The 21,316-nt window shown below is 48.5% G+C and overlaps 1 protein-coding gene across 2 annotated transcripts in view; it reads right to left on the reverse strand.

The window, feature by feature from the left end:
• The window catches only part of LOC127927422 (uncharacterized), a 55,039-nt gene extending 34,061 nt beyond the window's left edge, over nt 1-20,978 (reverse strand). The window contains exons 1-2 of one of the 2 annotated variants that reach the window (XM_052513791.1): nt 20,675-20,978; nt 7,249-7,491 (exon numbers count right to left, since the gene is read on the reverse strand). In XM_052513791.1, coding sequence (XP_052369751.1) covers nt 7,249-7,491; nt 20,675-20,849 — 418 coding nt within the window. In that variant the 5' untranslated portion in view covers nt 20,850-20,978. The remainder of the gene's footprint in view (nt 1-7,248; nt 7,492-20,674) is intronic. The other variant, XM_052513792.1, reaches the window with a different exon arrangement.
• Between the last annotated feature and the right edge of the window lie 338 nt (nt 20,979-21,316).

The following is a 21,316-nucleotide window of genomic DNA, read 5'->3' on the forward strand; positions in this document are numbered from 1 at the left end:
GTCAGGTTAGATGTAGAGGACATTACTAGTCAGGTTAGATGTAGAGGACATTACTAGTCAGGTTAGATGTAGAGGACATTTACTAGTCAGGTTAGATGTAGAGGACATTTACTAGTCAGGTTAGATGTAGAGGACATTTACTAGTCAGGTTTGATGTAGAGGACATTACTAGTCAGGTTTGATGTAGAGAACATTACTAGTCAGGTTAGATGTAGAGGACATTACTAGTCAGGTTAGATGTAGAGTTATATACTTATTTTCTTTATGTGAATCACAGGGATTTGGGACAGCCTTAACTGTTCATCCATAACCCATACCTGTTCATGTTAACTGACCAGGCTCTAGTCGGGAATGCTCTAGTCGGGAATGCTCTAGTCAGAATCTAGTCGGAGTGCTCTAGTCGGAGTGCTCTCGTCAGAATACAGGAAGGCTTTTTAAACTCAGCAAAAAAAGAATTGTCCCTTTCTCAGGACTTGTTCTTTGAAAGATAATTTGTAAAAACCAAATAACTTCACATATCTTCATTGTTTACATTTTTATCTTACTTTAACCTTTTATTTAACTAGGCAAGTCAGTTAAGAACAAATTCTTATTTTCAATGACAGCCTAGGAACAGTGGGTTAACTGCCTTGTTCAGGAGCAGAATGTCAGATGTTTCCCATGTCAACTCGGGGAATCGAACTTGCAACTTTTCGGTTACTAGTCCAACACTCTAACCACTAGGCTATGCTGTTTCCCATGCTTGTTCAACGAACCATAAACAATTAATGAACATGCACCTGTGGAACGGTCATTAAAACACTAAAAACTTACAGACAGTAGGCAATTAAGGCCACAGTTATGAAAACTTAGGACACAAAAGAGGCCTTTCTACTGACTCTGAAAAACATAAAAGATGCCCAGGGTCCCTGCTCATCTGCGTGAACGTGCCTTGGGCATGCTGCAAGGAGGCATGAGGACTGCAGATGTGGCCAGGGCAATAAATTGCAACGTCCGTACTGTGAGACGCTTAAGACAGCGCTACAGAGAGACAGGACGGACAGCTGATTGTCCTCGCAGTGGCAGACCACGTGTAACACCTGTACAGGATCGGTACATCCGAACATCACACCTACGGGACAGGTTTCAGGATGGCAACAACAACTGCCTGAGTTACACCAGGAATGCACAATCCCTCCATCAGTGCTCAGACTGTCCGCAATAGGCTGAGAGAGGCTGGACTGAGGACCTGTAGGCCTGTTGTAAGGCAGGTCCTCACCAGCCAGACATCACCGGCAACAACGTTGCCTATGAGCACAAACCCACCGTCGCTGGACCAGACAGGATTGGCAAAAAGTGCTCTTCACTGACGAGTCACGATTTTGTCTCATCAGGGTGATGGTCGGATTATCGCTTATTGTTGAAGGAATGAGCGTTACACCGAGGCCTGTACTCTGGAGCGGGATCGATTTGGAGGTGGATGGTCTGTCATGGACTGGGGCGGTGTGTCACATCATCGGACTCAGCTTGTTGTCATTGCAGGCAGTCTCAATGCTGTGTGTTACAGGGAAGACATCCTCCTCCCTCATGTAGCACCCTTCCTGCCGGCTCATCCTGACATGACCCTCCAGCATGACAATGCCACCAGCCATACTGCTCGTTCTGTGCATGATTTCCTGCAAGACAGGAATGTCAGTGTTCTGCCATGGCCAACGAAGAGCCCGGATCTCAATCCCATTGAGCATGTCTGGGACCTGTTGGATCGGAGGGTGAGGACTAGGGCCATTCCCCCAGAAATGTCCGGGAACTCGCAGGTGCCTTGGTGGAAGAGTGGGGTAACATCTCACAGCAAGAGCTGGCAAATCTGTTGCAGTCCATGAGGAGGAGATGCACTGCAGTACTTAATGCAGCTGGTGGCCACACCAGATACTGACTGTTACTTTTGATATTGACCCCCCTTTGTTCAGGGACACATTATTCCATTTCAGTTAGTCACATGTCTGTGAAACTTGCTCAGTTTATGTCTCAGTTGTTGAATCTTGTTATGTTTATACAAATATTTACACATGTCAACTTTGCTGAAAATAAAAGCAGTTGACAGTGAGGACATTTCTTTTTTTGCTGAGTTCATATACAGTGGGGAGAACAGGTATTTAATACACTGCCGATTTTGCAGGTTTTCCTACTTACAAAGCACGTAGATGTCTAATTTATGTCATGCAATAAAATGCTAATTAATTACTTAAAAATCATACAATGTGATCATCTGGATTTTTGTTTTAGATTCCGTCTCTCACAGTTGAAGTGTACCTATGATAAACATTACAGACCTCTACATGCTTTGTAAGTGGGAAAACCTGCAAAATCGGCAGAGTATTAAATATGTGTTCTCCCCACTGTATGTATATAAGGTATACAGCCAGTAGAGGACTGGTTACCCCTCAGTGCCTGGTTCCTCTCTACCCAGTACAGCCAGTAGAGGACTGGTCACCCCTCAGAGCCTGGTTCCTCTCTACTCAGTACAGCCAGTAGAGGACTGGTCACCCCTCAGAGCCTGGTTCCTCTCTACCCAGTACAGCCAGTAGAGGACTGGTCACCCCTCAGAGCCTGGTTCCTCTCTACCCAGTACAGGACTGGCCACCCCTCAGAGCCTGGTTCCTCCCTACCCAGTACAGTCAGTAGAGGACTGGCCACCCCTCAGAGCCTGGTTCCTCTCTACCCAGTACAGGACTGGCCACCCCTCAGAGCCTGGTTCCTCCCTACCCAGTACAGCCAGTAGAGGACTGGCCACCCCTCAGAGCCTGGTTCCTCTCTACCCAGTACAGCCAGTAGAGGACTGGTCACCTCTCAGAGCCTGGTTCCTCTGGTGTACCCAGTACATTGATTCACCATTTGAGAAACCGGATCCTGTCTATGCTCCATTTATCTCTGCCGGTTGTGTTTCCTTAACAGGAGAACAAGCTGATCAAAAGCCTATCCAAATCCTACGAGACACCGGGGCGGCGCAATCAGTAATCGTTACTGATGCTTTACCCTGGTCTCCTGAAACGTATTGTGGCTCACATGTCATATTACAGGGGATAGAGACAAAAACAGTACCTGTACCATTACACTGGGTCCACTTAGTGTCAGACTTGGTATCAGGATGTTTCTGTGTTGGTGTAGTGTCTACACTGCCAGTAAAAGGAGTCACATTGCTACTAGGGAATGATATTGCTGGTGGTAATGTCACTCCTGTGTTAGAGGTAGTAGACAAGCCAGAAATCAGAACTACAGATGAGAAATTGGTTCAAGCATTTCCACATGTTTTTCCTGCTTGTGTGTTAACGAGGGCACAATCTCGCAAGCTAGGAGATGTGGTGGATTTGGCTAGTTCCATTTTTGAGAATGTTGAGGTAGAAGACAATGCCCCGAGCCTTCTGCAATGCCGACAGTTTTACCCCGTAAAAACTAAGGCAGGGGAAAACGAAATTGTGCCCCAGTTACATGACATTCTTTTGTCTGTCACCCCGAGAAGGTGATTGAATGTCAAAAGAAGACCAGTCTTTGCAAGTGTTTTGCTTCGGTAATTTCCATTGGGGAAGCTAAAACTAGAGACCACTTACTTTATGGAAGCAGGAGTTTTGATGCGTAAATGGGCATCTCATGACACCATTAATGACTGGAGTGAAGTGTGTCAAGTGGTTGTTCCTACACCAGGTGCTGTCACTCGCCCATGACCAGGCGTGGTCTGGACACTTGGGGATCACAAAGACTTATAACCGGGTCCTTCGTCATTTCTTCTGGCCAGGTTTGAAGGTTGACGTGGTCCAATTTTGTAAAACATGTCACATATGTCAACTCACTGGGAAAGTGAATCAAACAGTTCCTCGAGCGCCGCTCTGCCCGATTCCTGTGGTGGGGGAACCGTTTGAAAGAGTGATAATTGATTGTGTTGGTCCATTGCCGAAAACCAGGTCAGGTAACCAGTTCCTACTAACAATAATGTGCAGTGCTACTCGATACCCAGAGGCTATTCCTCTCCGTACTATAACGGCTAAGACTGTGGTGAAGGCACTGGTGAAGTTCTTCTCTACGTTTGGACTCCCTAAAGTAATCCAAACTGATCAGGGATCCAACTTCATGTCTAAACTGTTTTCAAATGTCTTAAAGACATTGTATTTCCCATCAGGTCTCCAGTCCGTATCATCCAGAGAGTCAAGGGGCTCTAGAACGCTGGCATCAGACACTGAAGGCAATGCTACGCAAGTATTGTATGAAAACCAGTACTGATTGGGATGAGGGGGTGCCCTTTGTCCTATTTGCTATAAGGGAAACGATACAAGAGTCCTTAGGGTTCAGCCCTGCTGACCTTGTGTTTGGACACACCCCACGGGGTCCGCTGAAAGTTTTGAAGGAGCATATCTTATCTCCTACACCCAGTAGCGCCCCTAAAAATGTGTTGGATTATGACAGTAAGATGCGAGAGACTGCACGCCGCATGTGCGTTAGCCCAAAAGTCTCTCTCCTCGTCTCAAAAACGCATGAAGTTGCATTATGACAAAAAGGCTGTTGGCCGTTCATTTGCACCAGGGGATCAAGTTTTAGTTTTGTTGCCAATCCCTGGCTCATCTCTGTCAGCACGTTTTTCTGGACCATATCTGGTGGAAGAAAACTCAATGACACCAATTATGTGATAAAGACACCAGATCGAAGGCGCTCTTCCCGTGTGTGTCATGTTAACATGCTGAAAACATATTATGTGCGTGATTCTCCCGACAGCTCCTCAAGTAAGCCGGTCCAGCCCGCCGTCTCCAGTGTGGCTGCGGTGGTGCTGAAGCCTGGCTGGGACCTAGATGAGGATAAGGAGGACTGGTTGGAGTTACGCCATACGTTACAGCAAGGTGAACGCCTATGTAATTCAGAGATGCTGAAGAAGTTACCCTCTCAAATGGAACATTTGGATAGCGATCAAACTAAGGATCTTATCCTGTTGATAAACAGTTTTCTCAGTGTGTTTCAGGACAGTCCAAGTCGCACATCCATCTTGGAACATGACGTGGATGTGGGGAACGCTGTTCCTATACGTCAGCATCCGTACCGGGTTAATGCTAAGAAAAGGGAGGTAATGAAAAGTGAGGTAGCTTATTTATTACAGAATGACATGGCAAAACCCAGTAACAGCTCCTGGAGTTCCCGATGTATTCTTGTTCCTAAGCCAGATGGTACGTCCCGTTTATGTACGGACTATCGTCGCGTAAATGCAGTTACAAAGTCTGATTCTTTTCCTATACCTCGCTTAGATGACTGTATTGATAGAATTGGTTCTGCTGCTTACGTTAGTAAGTTCGATTTGTTAAAAGGTTATTGGCAGGTGCCTCTGACCTCTCGAGCTTCTGACATATCGGCTTTTGTTACGCCAGATAACTTCGTACAATACACTGTAATGCCCTTTGGCATGTGTAATGCACCTGCTACTTTTCAGCGGCTAGTTAACATTGTGTTTGAAGATGTGCCAAATTGTACTGCGTACCTTGACGATGTGGTGATTCATTCGTCTACTTGGTCTGATCATCTCTCCACTTTGAAAAGTGTGTTTCAGCGGTTGGAGAAGGCTTCTTTAACCCTCAATTTGGCCAAGTGTGAGTTTGGGAAGGCTACAGTGACTTACTTAGGGAAACAAGTGGGACAAGGTCAAGTGCGCCCAGTAACTGGCAAAGTGGAAGCAATTGTTGCTTTTCCTGCTCCCACTACTCGCCGCCAGTTGCGCAGATTCCTAGGGATGGTAGGGTACTATCGTACATTCTGTAAGAATTTCTCGATGGTAGTTGCTCCCCTTTCATCTCTGCTTAGTCCCAAGGTACCATTCAAGTGGTCCAAGGACTGTAACTACGCTTTTGAGTCCGCTAAAGCGCTACTTTGTAGTGCCCCAGTGCTTGCCGCCCCCAACTTTGACAAACCTTTTAAGTTGGAGGTAGATGATAGTATAGTGGGGGTGGGTGCGGTTCTCTTACAGGAAGATGAAGACTGAGTGGATCGGCCCGTCAGTTTCTTCTCCCGTAAGTTCAATTCGTGTCAGTCAAGGTACTCCACTATTGAACAAGAGACGCTGGCTTTATTGCTTGCCTTACAGTTCTTTGAGGTATATGTGGGCTCCAGTGCCTTGCCTGTTATGGTCTTCACAGACCATAATCCGTTGGTGTTCTTGAAACAAATGTACGACCAGAACCGCCGCCTTATGCGGTGGGCTCTGATTGTGCAAAGATAGATTGTACAAGGATATATTGTACAGATAGCTTATGTGAAGGGCTCGGTGAATATGGTTGCTGACGCTCTATCACGGGTTTACTAACTGGGGATACGTTGGCTTTTGTTATTGCAAAACTAGGTTTGCAATTTTTGTGGTGGGCGTGTTACGTTCCCCAGTTTATGTGTTGTAGTTTGTGTTTGTGCATGTGTTTATTTCAGGAAATGGCTTCCGGAAATCCCTCAAGCAGCTGATTGGTCGACTCCAGGGCTAATTGGAGAGCTGACCCCGCCCATTCCCTCAGACGCTATATAAAAGCCAGTGTTCTGTTCAGGAGGGAGATCTTTTTTGTAGAGATTTTCTGAGAGATTTTGCTAGAGGTTGATTTTGCTGAGAGTTGGTATATTTTGTGAGTTTGTTGCTTATTTGATGTCGTTTGTTAGTTTGTTTGAAAATGGTTTAATATTCTGTTTCATTTGTTCCCAGGGGGAGAAGGGGACGGCACCTAGGGAGTGCTTAGGCAAGAGGCCCGCGGGCATACATATACCCGTAGCATATTCGCTGTCTAGGCACACTAGGTAAGACCTGGGCGGACCACCCCCTGTATTTTGGTTAGGGCACCAGGTGGTGCTAAATTAGGTAAGTAGTGGGTAGGCAGGTAAGATAGGAGAGGGGGGGGGGGGAGGTTTTGAGATTTACTTTCTTTGCTTTGGTTCCGTCCAGCCCCTTTTCCCCATATTACCGTGTAAAGGAATAAAGTCCTTGTAAACGGTACCACATTCTGCATGTTGTCATTCTTACTTGCACCTACAGTCCATACCTTTTTCTCTTCACGGAGAGTTTAGTTGTAGTAGGGTGTTGCGTTCCCTCTTCATAGAGGCGTGTGTAACATCTACCCAGTACAGCCAGGAGAGGACTGGTCACCCCTCAAAGCCTGGTTCCTCTCAACCCAGTTCAGCCAGAAGAGAGGTTCTTACCCAGGTGATAGACTAGATAAGGTTTATATTCCAGTGATATGTAACCAGAGGTAGAGAGGTTCTTACCCAGGTCAATGACAAGGTCAGGTTCCAGATCCAGTAGAATCCTGTAAAAGTCTAATTTCGCACTTCTTGAGTCTTCTGCTTCTTCTAGGGCCTGGTACAACTGTTCCATCTGGTCCTGGCTGGTCATATCTTTGATACTGATGTCACGGTACAACTTCTCATAGAACAGCTCATGAAGGATGGGCATCACCTTGGTAACCCTCCGAATGAGTTGATCCTTATGGATGTCCACAAATATGGCACCTGAAAAGAGATGTAGAGTTATATAGTGTAGAACAAGAGGACATTACTAGTCAGGTTAGATGTAGAGGACATTACTAGTCAGGTTAGATGTAGAGTTATATAGTGTAGAACAAGAGGACATTACTAGTCAGGTTAGATATAGAGTTATATAGTGTAGAACAAGAGGACATTACTAGTCAGGTTAGATATAGAGTTATATACTGTAAAACAAGAGGACATTACTAGTCAGGTTAGATGTAGAGGACATTACTAGTCAGGTTAGATATAGAGTTATATAGTGTAAAACAAGAGGACATTACTAGTCAGGTTAGATGTAGAGTTATATAGTGTAGAACAAGAGGACATTACTAGTCAGGTTAGATATAGAGTTATATAGTGTAGAACAAGAGGACATTACTAGTCAGGTTAGATGTAGAGGACATTACTAGTCAGGTTAGATGTAGAGGACATTACTAGTCAGGTTAGATGTAGAGGACATTACTAGTCAGGTTAGATGTAGAGGACATTACTAGTCAGGTTAGATGTAGAGGACATTACTAGTCAGGTTAGATGTAGAGGACATTACTAGTCAGGTTAGATGTAGAGTTATATACTGTAGAACAAGAGGACATTACTAGTCAGGTTAGATGTAGAGTTATATACTGTAGAACAAGAGGACATTACTAGTCAGGTTAGATGTAGAGGACATTACTAGTCAGGTTAGATATAGAGGACATTACTAGTCAGGTTAGATATAGAGTTATATACTGTAGAACAAGAGGACATTACTAGTCAGGTTAGATATAGAGTTATATAGTGTAGAACAAGAGGACATTACTAGTCAGGTTAGATATAGAGTTATATAGTGTAGAACAAGAGGACATTACTAGTCAGGTTAGATGTAGAGTTATATACTGTAAAACAAGAGGACATTACTAGTCAGGTTAGATGTAGAGTTATATAGTGTAGAACAAGAGGACATTACTAGTCAGGTTAGATATAGAGTTATATAGTGTAGAACAAGAGGACATTACTAGTCAGGTTAGATATAGAGTTATATACTGTAGAACAAGAGGACATTACTAGTCAGGTTAGATATAGAGTTATATAGTGTAGAACAAGAGGACATTACTAGTCAGGTTAGATATAGAGTTATATAGTGTAGAACAAGAGGACATTACTAGTCAGGTTAGATATAGAGTTATATAGTGTAGAACAAGAGGACATTACTAGTCAGGTTAGATATAGAGTTATATACTGTAGAACAAGAGGACATTACTAGTCAGGTTAGATATAGAGTTATATAGTGTAGAACAAGAGGACATTACTATTAGATATAGAGTTATATAGTGTAGAACAAGAGGACATTACTAGTCAGGTTAGATATAGAGTTATATAGTGTAGAACAAGAGGACATTACTAGTCAGGTTAGATATAGAGTTATATACTGTAGAACAAGAGGACATTACTACTCAGGTTAGATATAGAGTTATATAGTGTAGAACAAGAGGACATTACTACTCAGGTTAGATATAGAGTTATATAGTGTAGAACAAGAGGACATTACTAGTCAGGTTAGATATAGAGTTATATAGTGTAGAACAAGAGGACATTACTAGTCAGGTTAGATATAGAGTTATATAGTGTAGAACAAGAGGACATTACTAGTCAGGTTAGATATAGAGTTATATAGTTATATACTGTAGAACAAGAGGACATTACTAGTCAGGTTAGATATAGAGTTATATAGTGTAGAACAAGAGGACATTACTAGTCAGGTTAGATATAGAGTTATACTATAGTGTAGAACAAGAGGACATTACTAGTCAGGTTAGATATAGAGTTATATAGTGTAGAACAAGAGGACATTACTAGTCAGGTTAGATATAGAGTTATATAGTGTAGAACAAGAGGACATTACTAGTCAGGTTAGATATAGAGTTATATAGTGTAGAACAAGAGGACATTACTAGTCAGGTTAGATATAGAGTTATATAGTGTAGAACAAGAGGACATTACTAGTCAGGTTAGATATAGAGTTATATAGTGTAGAACAAGAGGACATTACTAGTCAGGTTAGATATAGAGTTATATAGTGTAGAACAAGAGGACATTACTAGTCAGGTTAGATGTAGAGTTATATACTGTAGAACAAGAGGACATTACTAGTCAGGTTGGATGTAGAGTTATATACTGTAGAACAAGAGGACATTACTAGTCAGGTTAGATGTAGAGTTATATACTTATTTTCTTTATGTGAATCACAGGGATTTGGGACAGCCTTAATTGTTCATCCATAACCAATACCTGTTCATGTTAACTGAACAGGCACTAGTCGGAATGCTCTAGTCGGAATGCTCTAGTCGGAATGCTCTAGTCGGAATGCTCTAGTCGGAATGCTCTAGTCGGAATGCTCTAGTCGGAATGCTCTAGTCGGAATGCTCTAGTCGGAATGCTCTCGTCGGAATACAGGAAGGCTTTATAAACTCAGCAAAAAAAGAATTGTCCCTTTCTCAGGACTTGTTCTTTCAAAGATAATTTGTAAAAACCAAATAACTTCACATATCTTCATGGTTTACATTTTTATCTTACTTTAACTAGGCAAGTCAGTTAAGAACAAATTCTTATTTTCAATGACAGCCTAGGAACAGTGGGTTAACTGCCTTGTTCAGGAGCAGAATGTCAGATATGTACTTTGTCATTTTGGGGAATCGAACTTGCAACTTTTCAGTTACTAGTCCAACACTCTAACCACTAGGCTACGCTGTTTCCCATGCTTGTTCAACGAACCATAAACAATTAATGAACATGCACCTGTGGAACGGTCATTAAAACACTAAAAACTTACAGACAGTAGGCAATTAAGGCCACAGTTATGAAAACTTAGGACACAAAAGAGGCCTTTCTACTGACTCTGAAAAACATCAAAAGAAAGATGCCCAGGGTCCCTGCTCATCTGCGTGAACATGCCTTAGGCAAGGAGGCATGAGGACTGCAGATGTGGCCAGGGCAATAAATTGCAACGTCCGTACTGTGAGACGCTTAAGACAGCGCTACAGGGAGACAGGATGGACAGCTGATTGTCCTCGCAGTGGCAGACCACGTGTAACAACACCTGTACAGGATCGGTACATCCGAACATCACACCTACGGGACAGGTTTCAGGATGGCAACAACAACTGCCTGAGTTACACCAGGAATGCACAATCCCTCCATCAGTGCTCAGACTGTCCGCAATAGGCTGAGAGAGGCTGGACTGAGGACCTGTAGGCCTGTTGTAAGGCAGGTCCTCACCAGCCAGACATCACCGGCAACAACGTTGCCTATGAGCACAAACCCACCGTCGCTGGACCAGACAGAATTGGCAAAAGTGCTCTTCACTGACGAGACACGATTTTGTCTCATCAGGGTGATGGTCGGATTATCGCTTATTGTTGAAGGAATGAGCGTTACACAGAGGCCTGTACTCTGGAGCGGGATCGATTTGGATGTGGATAGTCCGTCATGGTCTGGGGCGGTGTGTCACATCACCGGACTGAGCTTGTTGTCATTGCAGGCAGTCTCAATGCTGTGTGTTACAGGGAAGACATCCTCCTCCCTCATGTAGCACCCTTCCTGCCGGCTCATCCTGACATGACCCTCCAGCATGACAATGCCACCAGCCATACTGCTCGTTCTGTGCATGATTTCCTGCAAGACAGGAATGTTAGTGTTCTGCCATGGCCAGTGAAGAGCCCGGATCTCAATCCCATTGAGCATGTCTGGGACCTGTTGAATCGGAGGGTGAGGGCTAGGGCCATTCCCCCAGAAATGTCCGGGAACTCGCAGGTGCCTTGGTGGAAGAGTGGGGTAACATCTCACAGCAAGAGCTGGCAAATCTGTTGCAGTCCATGAGGAGGAGATGCACTGCAGTACTTAATGCAGCTGGTGGCCACACCAGATACTGACTGTTACTTTTGATATTGACCTCCCCCTTTGTTCAGGGACACATTATTCCATTTCAGTTAGTCACATGTCTGAAACTTGCTCAGTTTATGTCTCAGTTGTTGAATCTTGTTATGTTTATACAAATATTTACACATGTCAACTTTGCTGAAAATAAAAGCAGTTGACAGTGAGGACATTTATTTTTTTGCTGAGTTCATATACAGTGGGGAGAACAGGTATTTAATACACTGCCGATTTTGCAGGTATTCCTACTTACAAAGCATGTAGATGTCTGTAATTTATGTCATGCAATAAAATGCTAATTAATTACTTAAAAATCATACAATGTGATCATCTGGATTTTTGTTTTAGATTCCGTCTCTCACAGTTGAAGTGTACCTATGATAAACATTACAGACCTCTACATGCTTTGTAAGTGGGAAAACCTGCAAAATCGGCAGTGTATCAAATACCTGTTCTCCCCACTTTATTTATATAAGGTATACAGCCAGTAGAGGACTGGTCACCCCTCAGAGCCTGGTTCCTCTCTACCCAGTACAGCCAGTACAGGACTGGTCACCCCTCAGAGCCTGGTTCCTCTCTACCCAGTACAGTCAGTAGAGGACTGGTCACCCCTCAGAGCCTGGTTCCTCTGGTCTACCCAGTACAGCCAGTAGAGGACTGGTCACCCCTCAGAGCCTGGTTCCTCTCTACCCAGTACAGCCAGTAGAGGACTGGTCACCCCTCAGAGCCTGGTTCCTCTCTACCCAGTACAGCCAGTAGAGGACTGGTCACCCCTCAGAGCCTGGTTCCTCTCTACCCAGTACAGCCAGTAGAGGACTGGTCACCCCTCAGAGCCTGGTTCCTCTGGTCTACCCAGTACAGCCATTAGAGGACTGGTCACCCCTCAGAGCCTGGTTCCTCTCAACCCAGTTCAGCCAGTAGAGGACTGGTCACCCCTCAGAGCCTGGTTCCTCTCTACCCAGTACAGCCAGTAGAGGACTGGTCACCCCTCAGAGCCTGGTTCCTCTGGTCTACCCAGTACAGCCAGTAGAGGACTGGTCACCCCTCAGAGCCTGGTTCCTCTCTACCCAGTACAATCAGTAGAGGACTGGTCACCCCTCAGAGCCTGGTTCCTCTGGTCTACCCAGTACAGCCAGTAGAGGACTGGTCACCCCTCAGAGCCTGGTTCCTCTCTACCCAGTACAGCCAGTAGAGGACTGGTCACCCCTCAGAGCCTGGTTCCTCTCTACCCAGTACAGCCAGTAGAGGACTGGTCACCCCTCAGAGCCTGGTTCCTCTCTACCCAGTACAGCCAGTAGAGGACTGGTCACCCCTCAGAGCCTGGTTCCTCTCTACCCAGTACAGCCAGTAGAGGACTGGTCACCCCTCAGAGCCTGGTTCCTCTCAACCCAGTTCAGCCAGTAGAGGACTGGTCACCCCTCAGAGCCTGGTTCCTCTCTACCCAGTACAGCCAATAGAGGACTGGTCACCCCTCAGAGCCTGGTTCCTCTGGTCTACCCAGTACAGCCAGTAGAGGACTGGTCACCCCTCAGAGCCTGGTTCCTCTAGTCTACCCAGTACAGCCAGTAGAGGACTGGTCACCCCTCAGAGCCTGGTTCCTCTGGTCTACCCAGTACAGCCAGTAGAGGACTGGTCACCCCTCAGAGCCTGGTTCCTCTGGTCTACCCAGTACAGCCAGTAGAGGACTGGTCACCCCTCCAGAGCCTGGTTTCTCTGGTCTACCCAGTACAGCCATTAGAGGACTGGTCACCCCTCAGAGCCTGGTTCCTCTCTACCCAGTACAGCTAGTAGAGGACTGGTCACCCCTCAGAGCCTGGTTCCTCTCTACCCAGTACAGCCAGTAGAGGACTGGTCACCCCTCAGAGCCTGGTTCCTCTCTACCCAGTACAGCCAGTAGAGGACTGGTCACCCCTCAGAGCCTGGTTCCTCTCTACTCAGTACAGCCAGTAGAGGACTGGTCACCCCTCAGAGCCTGGTTCCTCTGGTCTACCCAGTACAGCCAGTAGAGGACTGGTCACCCCTCAGAGCCTGGTTCCTCTGGTCTACCCAGTACAGCCAGTAGAGGACTGGTCACCCCTCAGAGCCTGGTTCCTCTGGTCTACCCAGTACAGCCAGTAGAGGACTGGTCACCCCTCAGAGCCTGGTTCCTCTGGTCTACCCAGTACAGCCAGTAGAGGACTGGTCACCCCTCAGAGCCTGGTTCCTCTGGTCTACCCAGTACAGCCAGTAGAGGACTGGTCACCCCTCAGAGCCTGGTTCCTCTGGTCTACCCAGTACAGCCAGTAGAGGACTGGTCACCCCTCAGAGCCTGGTTCCTCTCTACCCAGTACAGCCAGTAGAGGACTGGTCACCCCTCAGAGCCTGGTTCCTCTCTACCCAGTACAGCTAGTAGAGGACTGGTCACCCCTCAGAGCCTGGTTCCTCTCTACCCAGTACAGCCAGTAGAGGACTGGTCACCCCTCAGAGCCTGGTTCCTCTCTACCCAGTACAGCCAGTAGAGGACTGGTCACCCCTCAGAGCCTGGTTCCTCTCTACTCAGTACAGCCAGTAGAGGACTGGTCACCCCTCAGAGCCTGGTTCCTCTGGTCTACCCAGTACAGCCAGTAGAGGACTGGTCACCCCTCAGAGCCTGGTTTCTCTGGTCTACCCAGTACAGCCATTAGAGGACTGGTCACCCCTCAGAGCCTGGTTCCTCTCTACCCAGTACAGCTAGTAGAGGACTGGTCACCCCTCAGAGCCTGGTTCCTCTCTACCCAGTACAGCCAGTAGAGGACTGGTCACCCCTCAGAGCCTGGTTCCTCTCTACCCAGTACAGCCAGTAGAGGACTGGTCACCCCTCAGAGCCTGGTTCCTCTCTACTCAGTACAGCCAGTAGAGGACTGGTCACCCCTCAGAGCCTGGTTCCTCTGGTCTACCCAGTACAGCCAGTAGAGGACTGGTCACCCCTCAGAGCCTGGTTCCTCTGGTCTACCCAGTACAGCCAGTAGAGGACTGGTCACCCCTCAGAGCCTGGTTCCTCTGGTCTACCCAGTACAGCCAGTAGAGGACTGGTCACCCCTCAGAGCCTGGTTCCTCTGGTCTACCCAGTACAGCCAGTAGAGGACTGGTCACCCCTCAGAGCCTGGTTCCTCTGGTCTACCCAGTACAGCCAGTAGAGGACTGGTCACCCCTCAGAGCCTGGTTCCTCTGGTCTACCCAGTACAGCCAGTAGAGGACTGGTCACCCCTCAGAGCCTGGTTCCTCTGGTCTACCCAGTACAGCCAGTAGAGGACTGGTCACCCCTCAGAGCCTGGTTCCTCTCTACCCAGTACAGCTAGTAGAGGACTGGTCACCCCTCAGAGCCTGGTTCCTCTCTACCCAGTACAGCCAGTAGAGGACTGGTCACCCCTCAGAGCCTGGTTCCTCTCTACCCAGTACAGCCAGTAGAGGACTGGTCACCCCTCAGAGCCTGGTTCCTCTCTACTCAGTACAGCCAGTAGAGGACTGGTCACCCTCAGAGCCTGGTTCCTCTGGTCTACCCAGTACAGCCAGTAGAGGACTGGTCACCCTCAGAGCCTGGTTCCTCTGGTCTACCCTGTACAGCCAGTAGAGGACTGGTCACCCTTCAGAGCCTGGTTTCTCTGGTCTACCCAGTACAGCCAGTAGAGGACTGGTCACCCCTCAGAGCCTGGTTCCTCTGGTCTACCCAGTACAGCCATTAGAGGACTGGTCACCCCTCAGAGCCTGGTTCCTCTCTACCCAGTACAGCCAGTAGAGGACTGGTCACCCCTCAGAGCCTGGTTCCTCTGGTCTACCCAGTACAGCCAGTAGAGGACTGGTCACCCCTCAGAGCCTGGTTCCTCTGGTCTACCCAGTACAGTCAGTAGAGGACTGGTCACCCCTCAGAGCCTGGTTCCTCTGGTCTACCCAGTACAGCCAGTAGAGGACTGGTCACCCCTCAGAGCCTGGTTCCTCTGGTCTACCCAGTACAGCCAGTAGAGGACTGGTCACCCCTCAGAGCCTGGTTCCTCTGGTCTACCCAGTACAGCCATTAGAGGACTGGTCACCCCTCAGAGCCTGGTTCCTCTGGTCTACCCAGTACAGCCATTAGAGGACTGGTCACCCCTCAGAGCCTGGTTCCTCTCTACCCAGTACAGCTAGTAGAGGACTGGTCACCCCTCAGAGCCTGGTTCCTCTCTACCCAGTACAGCCAGTAGAGGACTGGTCACCCCTCAGAGCCTGGTTCCTCTCAACCCAGTTCAGCCAGTAGAGGAATGGTCACCCCTCAGAGCCTGGTTCCTCTCTACCCAGTACAGCCAGTAGAGGACTGGTCACCCCTCAGAGCCTGGTTCCTCTGGTCTACCCAGTACAGCCAGTAGAGGACTGGTCACCCCTCAGAGCCTGGTTCCTCTGGTCTACCCAGTACAGCCAGTAGAGGACTGGTCACCCCTCAGAGCCTGGTTCCTCTGGTCTACCCAGTACAGCCAGTAGAGGACTGGTCACCCCTCAGAGCCTGGTTCCTCTCTACCCAGTACAGCCAGTAGAGGACTGGTCACCCCTCAGAGCCTGGTTCCTCTCTACCCAGTACAGCTAGTAGAGGACTGGTCACCCCTCAGAGCCTGGTTCCTCTCTACCCAGTACAGCCAGTAGAGGACTGGTCACCCCTCAGAGCCTGGTTCCTCTCTACCCAGTACAGCCAGTAGAGGACTGGTCACCCCTCAGAGCCTGGTTCCTCTCTACTCAGTACAGCCAGTAGAGGACTGGTCACCCCTCAGAGCCTGGTTCCTCTGGTCTACCCAGTACAGCCAGTAGAGGACTGGTCACCCCTCAGAGCCTGGTTCCTCTGGTCTACCCAGTACAGCCAGTAGAGGACTGGTCACCCCTCAGAGCCTGGTTCCTCTGGTCTACCCAGTACAGCCAGTAGAGGACTGGTCACCCCTCAGAGCCTGGTTCCTCTGGTCTACCCAGTACAGCCATTAGAGGACTGGTCACCCCTCAGAGCCTGGTTCCTCTCTACCCAGTACAGCCAGTAGAGGACTGGTCACCCCTCAGAGCCTGGTTCCTCTGGTCTACCCAGTACAGCCAGTAGAGGACTGGTCACCCCTCAGAGCCTGGTTCCTCTGGTCTACCCAGTACAGTCAGTAGAGGACTGGTCACCCCTCAGAGCCTGGTTCCTCTGGTCTACCCAGTACAGCCAGTAGAGGACTGGTCACCCTCAGAGCCTGGTTCCTCTGGTCTACCCAGTACAGCCAGTAGAGGACTGGTCACCCCTCAGAGCCTGGTTCCTCTGGTCTACCCAGTACAGCCATTAGAGGACTGGTAACCCCTCAGAGCCTGGTTCCTCTGGTCTACCCAGTACAGCCATTAGAGGACTGGTCACCCCTCAGAGCCTGGTTCCTCTCTACCCAGTACAGCTAGTAGAGGACTGGTCACCCCTCAGAGCCTGGTTCCTCTCTACCCAGTACAGCCAGTAGAGGACTGGTCACCCCTCAGAGCCTGGTTCCTCTCAACCCAGTTCAGCCAGTAGAGGAATGGTCACCCCTCAGAGCCTGGTTCCTCTCTACCCAGTACAGCCAGTAGAGGACTGGTCACCCCTCAGAGCCTGGTTCCTCTGGTCTACCCAGTACAGCCAGTAGAGGACTGGTCACCCCTCAGAGCCTGGTTCCTCTGGTCTACCCAGTACAGCCAGTAGAGGACTGGTCACCCCTCAGAGCCTGGTTCCTCTGGTCTACCCAGTACAGCCAGTAGAGGACTGGTCACCCCTCAGAGCCTGGTTCCTCTCTACTCAGTACAGCCAGTAGAGGACTGGTCACCCCTCAGAGCCTGGTTCCTCTGGTCTACCCAGTACAGCCAGTAGAGGACTGGTCACCCCTCAGAGCCTGGTTCCTCTGGTCTACCCAGTACAGCCAGTAGAGGACTGGTCACCCCTCAGAGCCTGGTTCCTCTGGTCTACCCAGTACAGCCAGTAGAGGACTGGTCACCCCTCAGAGCCTGGTTCCTCTGGTCTACCCAGTACAGCCAGTAGAGGACTGGTCACCCCTCAGAGCCTGGTTCCTCTCTACCCAGTACAGCCAGTAGAGGACTGGTCACCCCTCAGAGCCTGGTTCCTCTGGTCTACCCAGTACAGCCAGTAGAGGACTGGTCACCCCTCAGAGCCTGGTTCCTCTGGTCTACCCAGTACAGCCATTAGAGGACTGGTCACCCCTCAGAGCCTGGTTCCTCTCTACCCAGTACAGCCAGTAGAGGACTGGTCACCCCTCAGAGCCTGGTTCCTCTGGTCTACCCAGTACAGCCAGTAGAGGACTGGTCACCCCTCAGAGCCTGGTTCCTCTCTACCCAGTACAGCCAGTAGAGGACTGGTCACCCCTCAGAGCCTGGTTCCTCTCTACCCAGTACAGCCAGTAGAGGACTGGTCACCCCTCAGAGCCTGGTTCCTCTGGTCTACCCAGTACAGCCAGTAGAGGACTGGTCACCCCTCAGAGCCTGGTTTCTCTGGTCTACCCAGTACAGCCATTAGAGGACTGGTCACCCCTCAGAGCCTGGTTCCTCTGGTCTACCCAGTACAGCCATTAGAGGACTGGTCACCCCTCAGAGCCTGGTTCCTCTGGTCTACCCAGTACAGCTAGTAGAGGACTGGTCACCCCTCAGAGCCTGGTTCCTCTCTACCCAGTACAGCCAGTAGAGGACTGGTCACCCCTCAGAGCCTGGTTCCTCTCTACCCAGTACAGCCAGTAGAGGACTGGTCACCCCTCAGAGCCTGGTTCCTCTCTACCCAGTACAGCCAGTAGAGGACTGGTCACCCCTCAGAGCCTGGTTCCTCTCTACTCAGTACAGCCAGTAGAGGACTGGTCACCCCTCAGAGCCTGGTTCCTCTGGTCTACCCAGTACAGCCAGTAGAGGACTGGTCACCCCTCAGAGCCTGGTTCCTCTGGTCTACCCAGTACAGCCAGTAGAGGACTGGTCACCCCTCAGAGCCTGGTTCCTCTGGTCTACCCAGTACAGCCAGTAGAGGACTGGTCACCCCTCAGAGCCTGGTTCCTCTGGTCTACCCAGTACAGTCAGTAGAGGACTGGTCACCCCTCAGAGCCTGGTTCCTCTGGTCTACCCAGTACAGCCAGTAGAGGACTGGTCACCCCTCAGAGCCTGGTTCCTCTCTACCCAGTACAGCCAGTAGAGGACTGGTCACCCCTCAGAGCCTGGTTCCTCTGGTCTACCCAGTACAGCCAGTAGAGGACTGGTCACCCCTCAGAGCCTGGTTCCTCTGGTCTACCCAGTACAGCCAGTAGAGGACTGGTCACCCCTCAGAGCCTGGTTCCTCTCTACCAAGTACAGCCAGTAGAGGACTGGTCACCCCTCAGAGCCTGGTTCCTCTCTACCCAGTACAGCCAGTAGAGGACTGGTCACCCCTCAGAGCCTGGTTCCTCTGGTCTACCCAGTACAGCCAGTAGAGGACTGGTCACCCCTCAGAGCCTGGTTCCTCTGGTCTACCCAGTACAGCCAGTAGAGGACTGGTCACCCCTCAGAGCCTGGTTCCTCTCTACCCAGTACAGCCAGTAGAGGACTGGTCACCCCTCAGAGCCTGGTTCCTCTCTACCAAGTACAGCCAGTAGAGGACTGGTCACCCCTCAGAGCCTGGTTCCTCTGGTCTACCCAGTACAGTCAGTAGAGGACTGGTCACCCCTCAGAGCCTGGTTCCTCTCTACCCAGAACAGCCAGTAGAGGACTGGTCACCCCTCAGAGCCTGGTTCCTCTGGTCTACCCAGTACAGCCAGTAGAGGACTGGTCACCCCTCAGAGCCTGGTTCCTCTCTACCCAGTAGAGGACTGGTCACCCCTCAGAGCCTGGTTCCTCTCTACCCAGTAGAGGACTGGTCACCCCTCAGAGCCTGGTTCCTCTCTACCCAGTAGAGGACTGGTCACCCCTCAGAGCCTGGTTCCTCTCTACCCAGTAGAGGACTGGTCACCCCTCAGAGCCTGGTTCCTCTCTACCCAGTACAGCTAGTAGAGGACTGGTCACCCCTCAGAGCCTGGTTCCTCTCTACCCAGTACAGCTAGTAGAGGACTGGTCACCCCTCAGAGCCTGGTTCCTCTCTACCCAGTACAGCCAGTAGAGGACTGGTCACCCCTCAGAGCCTGGTTCCTCTGGTCTACCCAGTACAGCCAGTAGAGGACTGGTCACCCCTCTGAGCCTGGTTCCTCTCTACCCAGTACAGGTTCTTACCCAGGTGATAGACTAGATAAGGTTTATATTACAGTGATATGTAACCAGAGGTAGAGAGGTTCTTACCCAGGTGATAGACTAGATAAGGTTTATATTCCAGTGATATGTAACCAGAGGTAGAGAGGTTCTTACCCAGGTGATAGACTAGATAAGGTTTATATTCCAGTGATATGTAACCAGAGGTAGAGAGGTTCTTACCCAGGTGATAGACTAGATAAGGTTTATATTCCAGTGATATGTAACCAGAGGTAGAGAGGTTCTTACCCAGGTGATAGACTAGATAAGGTTTATATTCCAGTGATATGTAACCAGAGGTAGAGAGGTTCTTACCCAGGTGATAGACTAGATAAGGTTTATATTCCAGTGATATGTAACCAGAGGTAGAGAGGTTCTTACCCAGGTGATAGACTAGATAAGGTTTATATTCCAGTGATATGTAACCAGAGGTAGAGGTTCTTACCCAGGTGATGGACTAGATAAGGTTTATATTCCAGTGATATGTAACCAGAGGTAAAGAGGTTCTTACCCAGGTGATAGACTAGATAAGATTTATATTCCAGTGATATGTAACCAGAGGTAGATAGGTTCTTACCCAGGTGATAGACTAGATAAGGTTTATATTCCAGTGATATGTAACCAGAGGTAGAGAGGTTCTTACCCAGGTGATAGACTAGATAAGGTTTATATTCCAGTGATATGTAACCAGAGGTAGAGAGGTTCTTACCCAGGTGATAGACTAGATAAGGTTTATATTCCAGTGATATGTAACCAGAGGTAGAGAGTTTCTTACCCAGGTGATAGACTAGATAAGGTTTATATTCCAGTGATATGTAACCAGAGGTAGAGAGGTTCTTACCCAGGTGATATACTAGATAAGGTTAATATTCCAGTGATATGTAACCAGAGGTAGAGAGGTTCTTACCCAGGTGATAGACTAGATAAGGTTTATATTCCAGTGATATGTAACCAGAGGTAGAGAGGTTCTTACCCAGGTGATATACTAGATAAGGTTAATATTCCAGTGATATGTAACCAGAGGTAGAGAGGTTCTTACCCAGGTTGATGACAAGTTCAGATTCCAGATCCATTAGAATCCTGTAAAAGTCTGACTTCACCCTTCTTGGGTCTTCTGCTTCTTCTAGAGCCTCGTACAACAGTCTCATCTGGTCCTGGCTGGTCATCTCTTTGATACTGATGTTACAGTACTTCTTATAGAACAGCTCATACATGATGGGCTTCACCTTGGTAACCTTCTGAATGAGTTGATACTTATGGACGTCCACAAAACTGGCACCTGAAAAGAGATGTAGAGTTATATACTAGAGGACATTACTAGTCAGGTTAGATATAGAGGACATTACTAGTCAGGTTAGATGGAGAGTTATATACTGTAGAACAAGAGGACATTACTAGTCAGGTTAGATGTAGAGGACATTACTAGTCAGGTTAGATATAGAGGACATTACTAGTCAGGTTAGATGTAGAGTTATATACTGTAGAACAAGAGGACATTACTAGTCAGGTTAGATGTAGAGGACATTACTAGTCAGGTTAGATGTAGAGGACATTACTAGTCAGGTTAGATGTAGAGGACATTACTAGTCAGGTTAGATGTAGAGGACATTACTAGTCAGGTTAGATGTAGAGGACATTACTAGTCAGGTTAGATGTAGAGGACATTACTAGTCAGGTTAGA

The sequence above is a fragment of the Oncorhynchus keta genome, unplaced genomic scaffold (assembly GCF_023373465.1).
Source record: "Oncorhynchus keta strain PuntledgeMale-10-30-2019 unplaced genomic scaffold, Oket_V2 Un_scaffold_14044_pilon_pilon, whole genome shotgun sequence".
Lineage (NCBI taxonomy): Eukaryota > Metazoa > Chordata > Actinopteri > Salmoniformes > Salmonidae > Oncorhynchus > Oncorhynchus keta.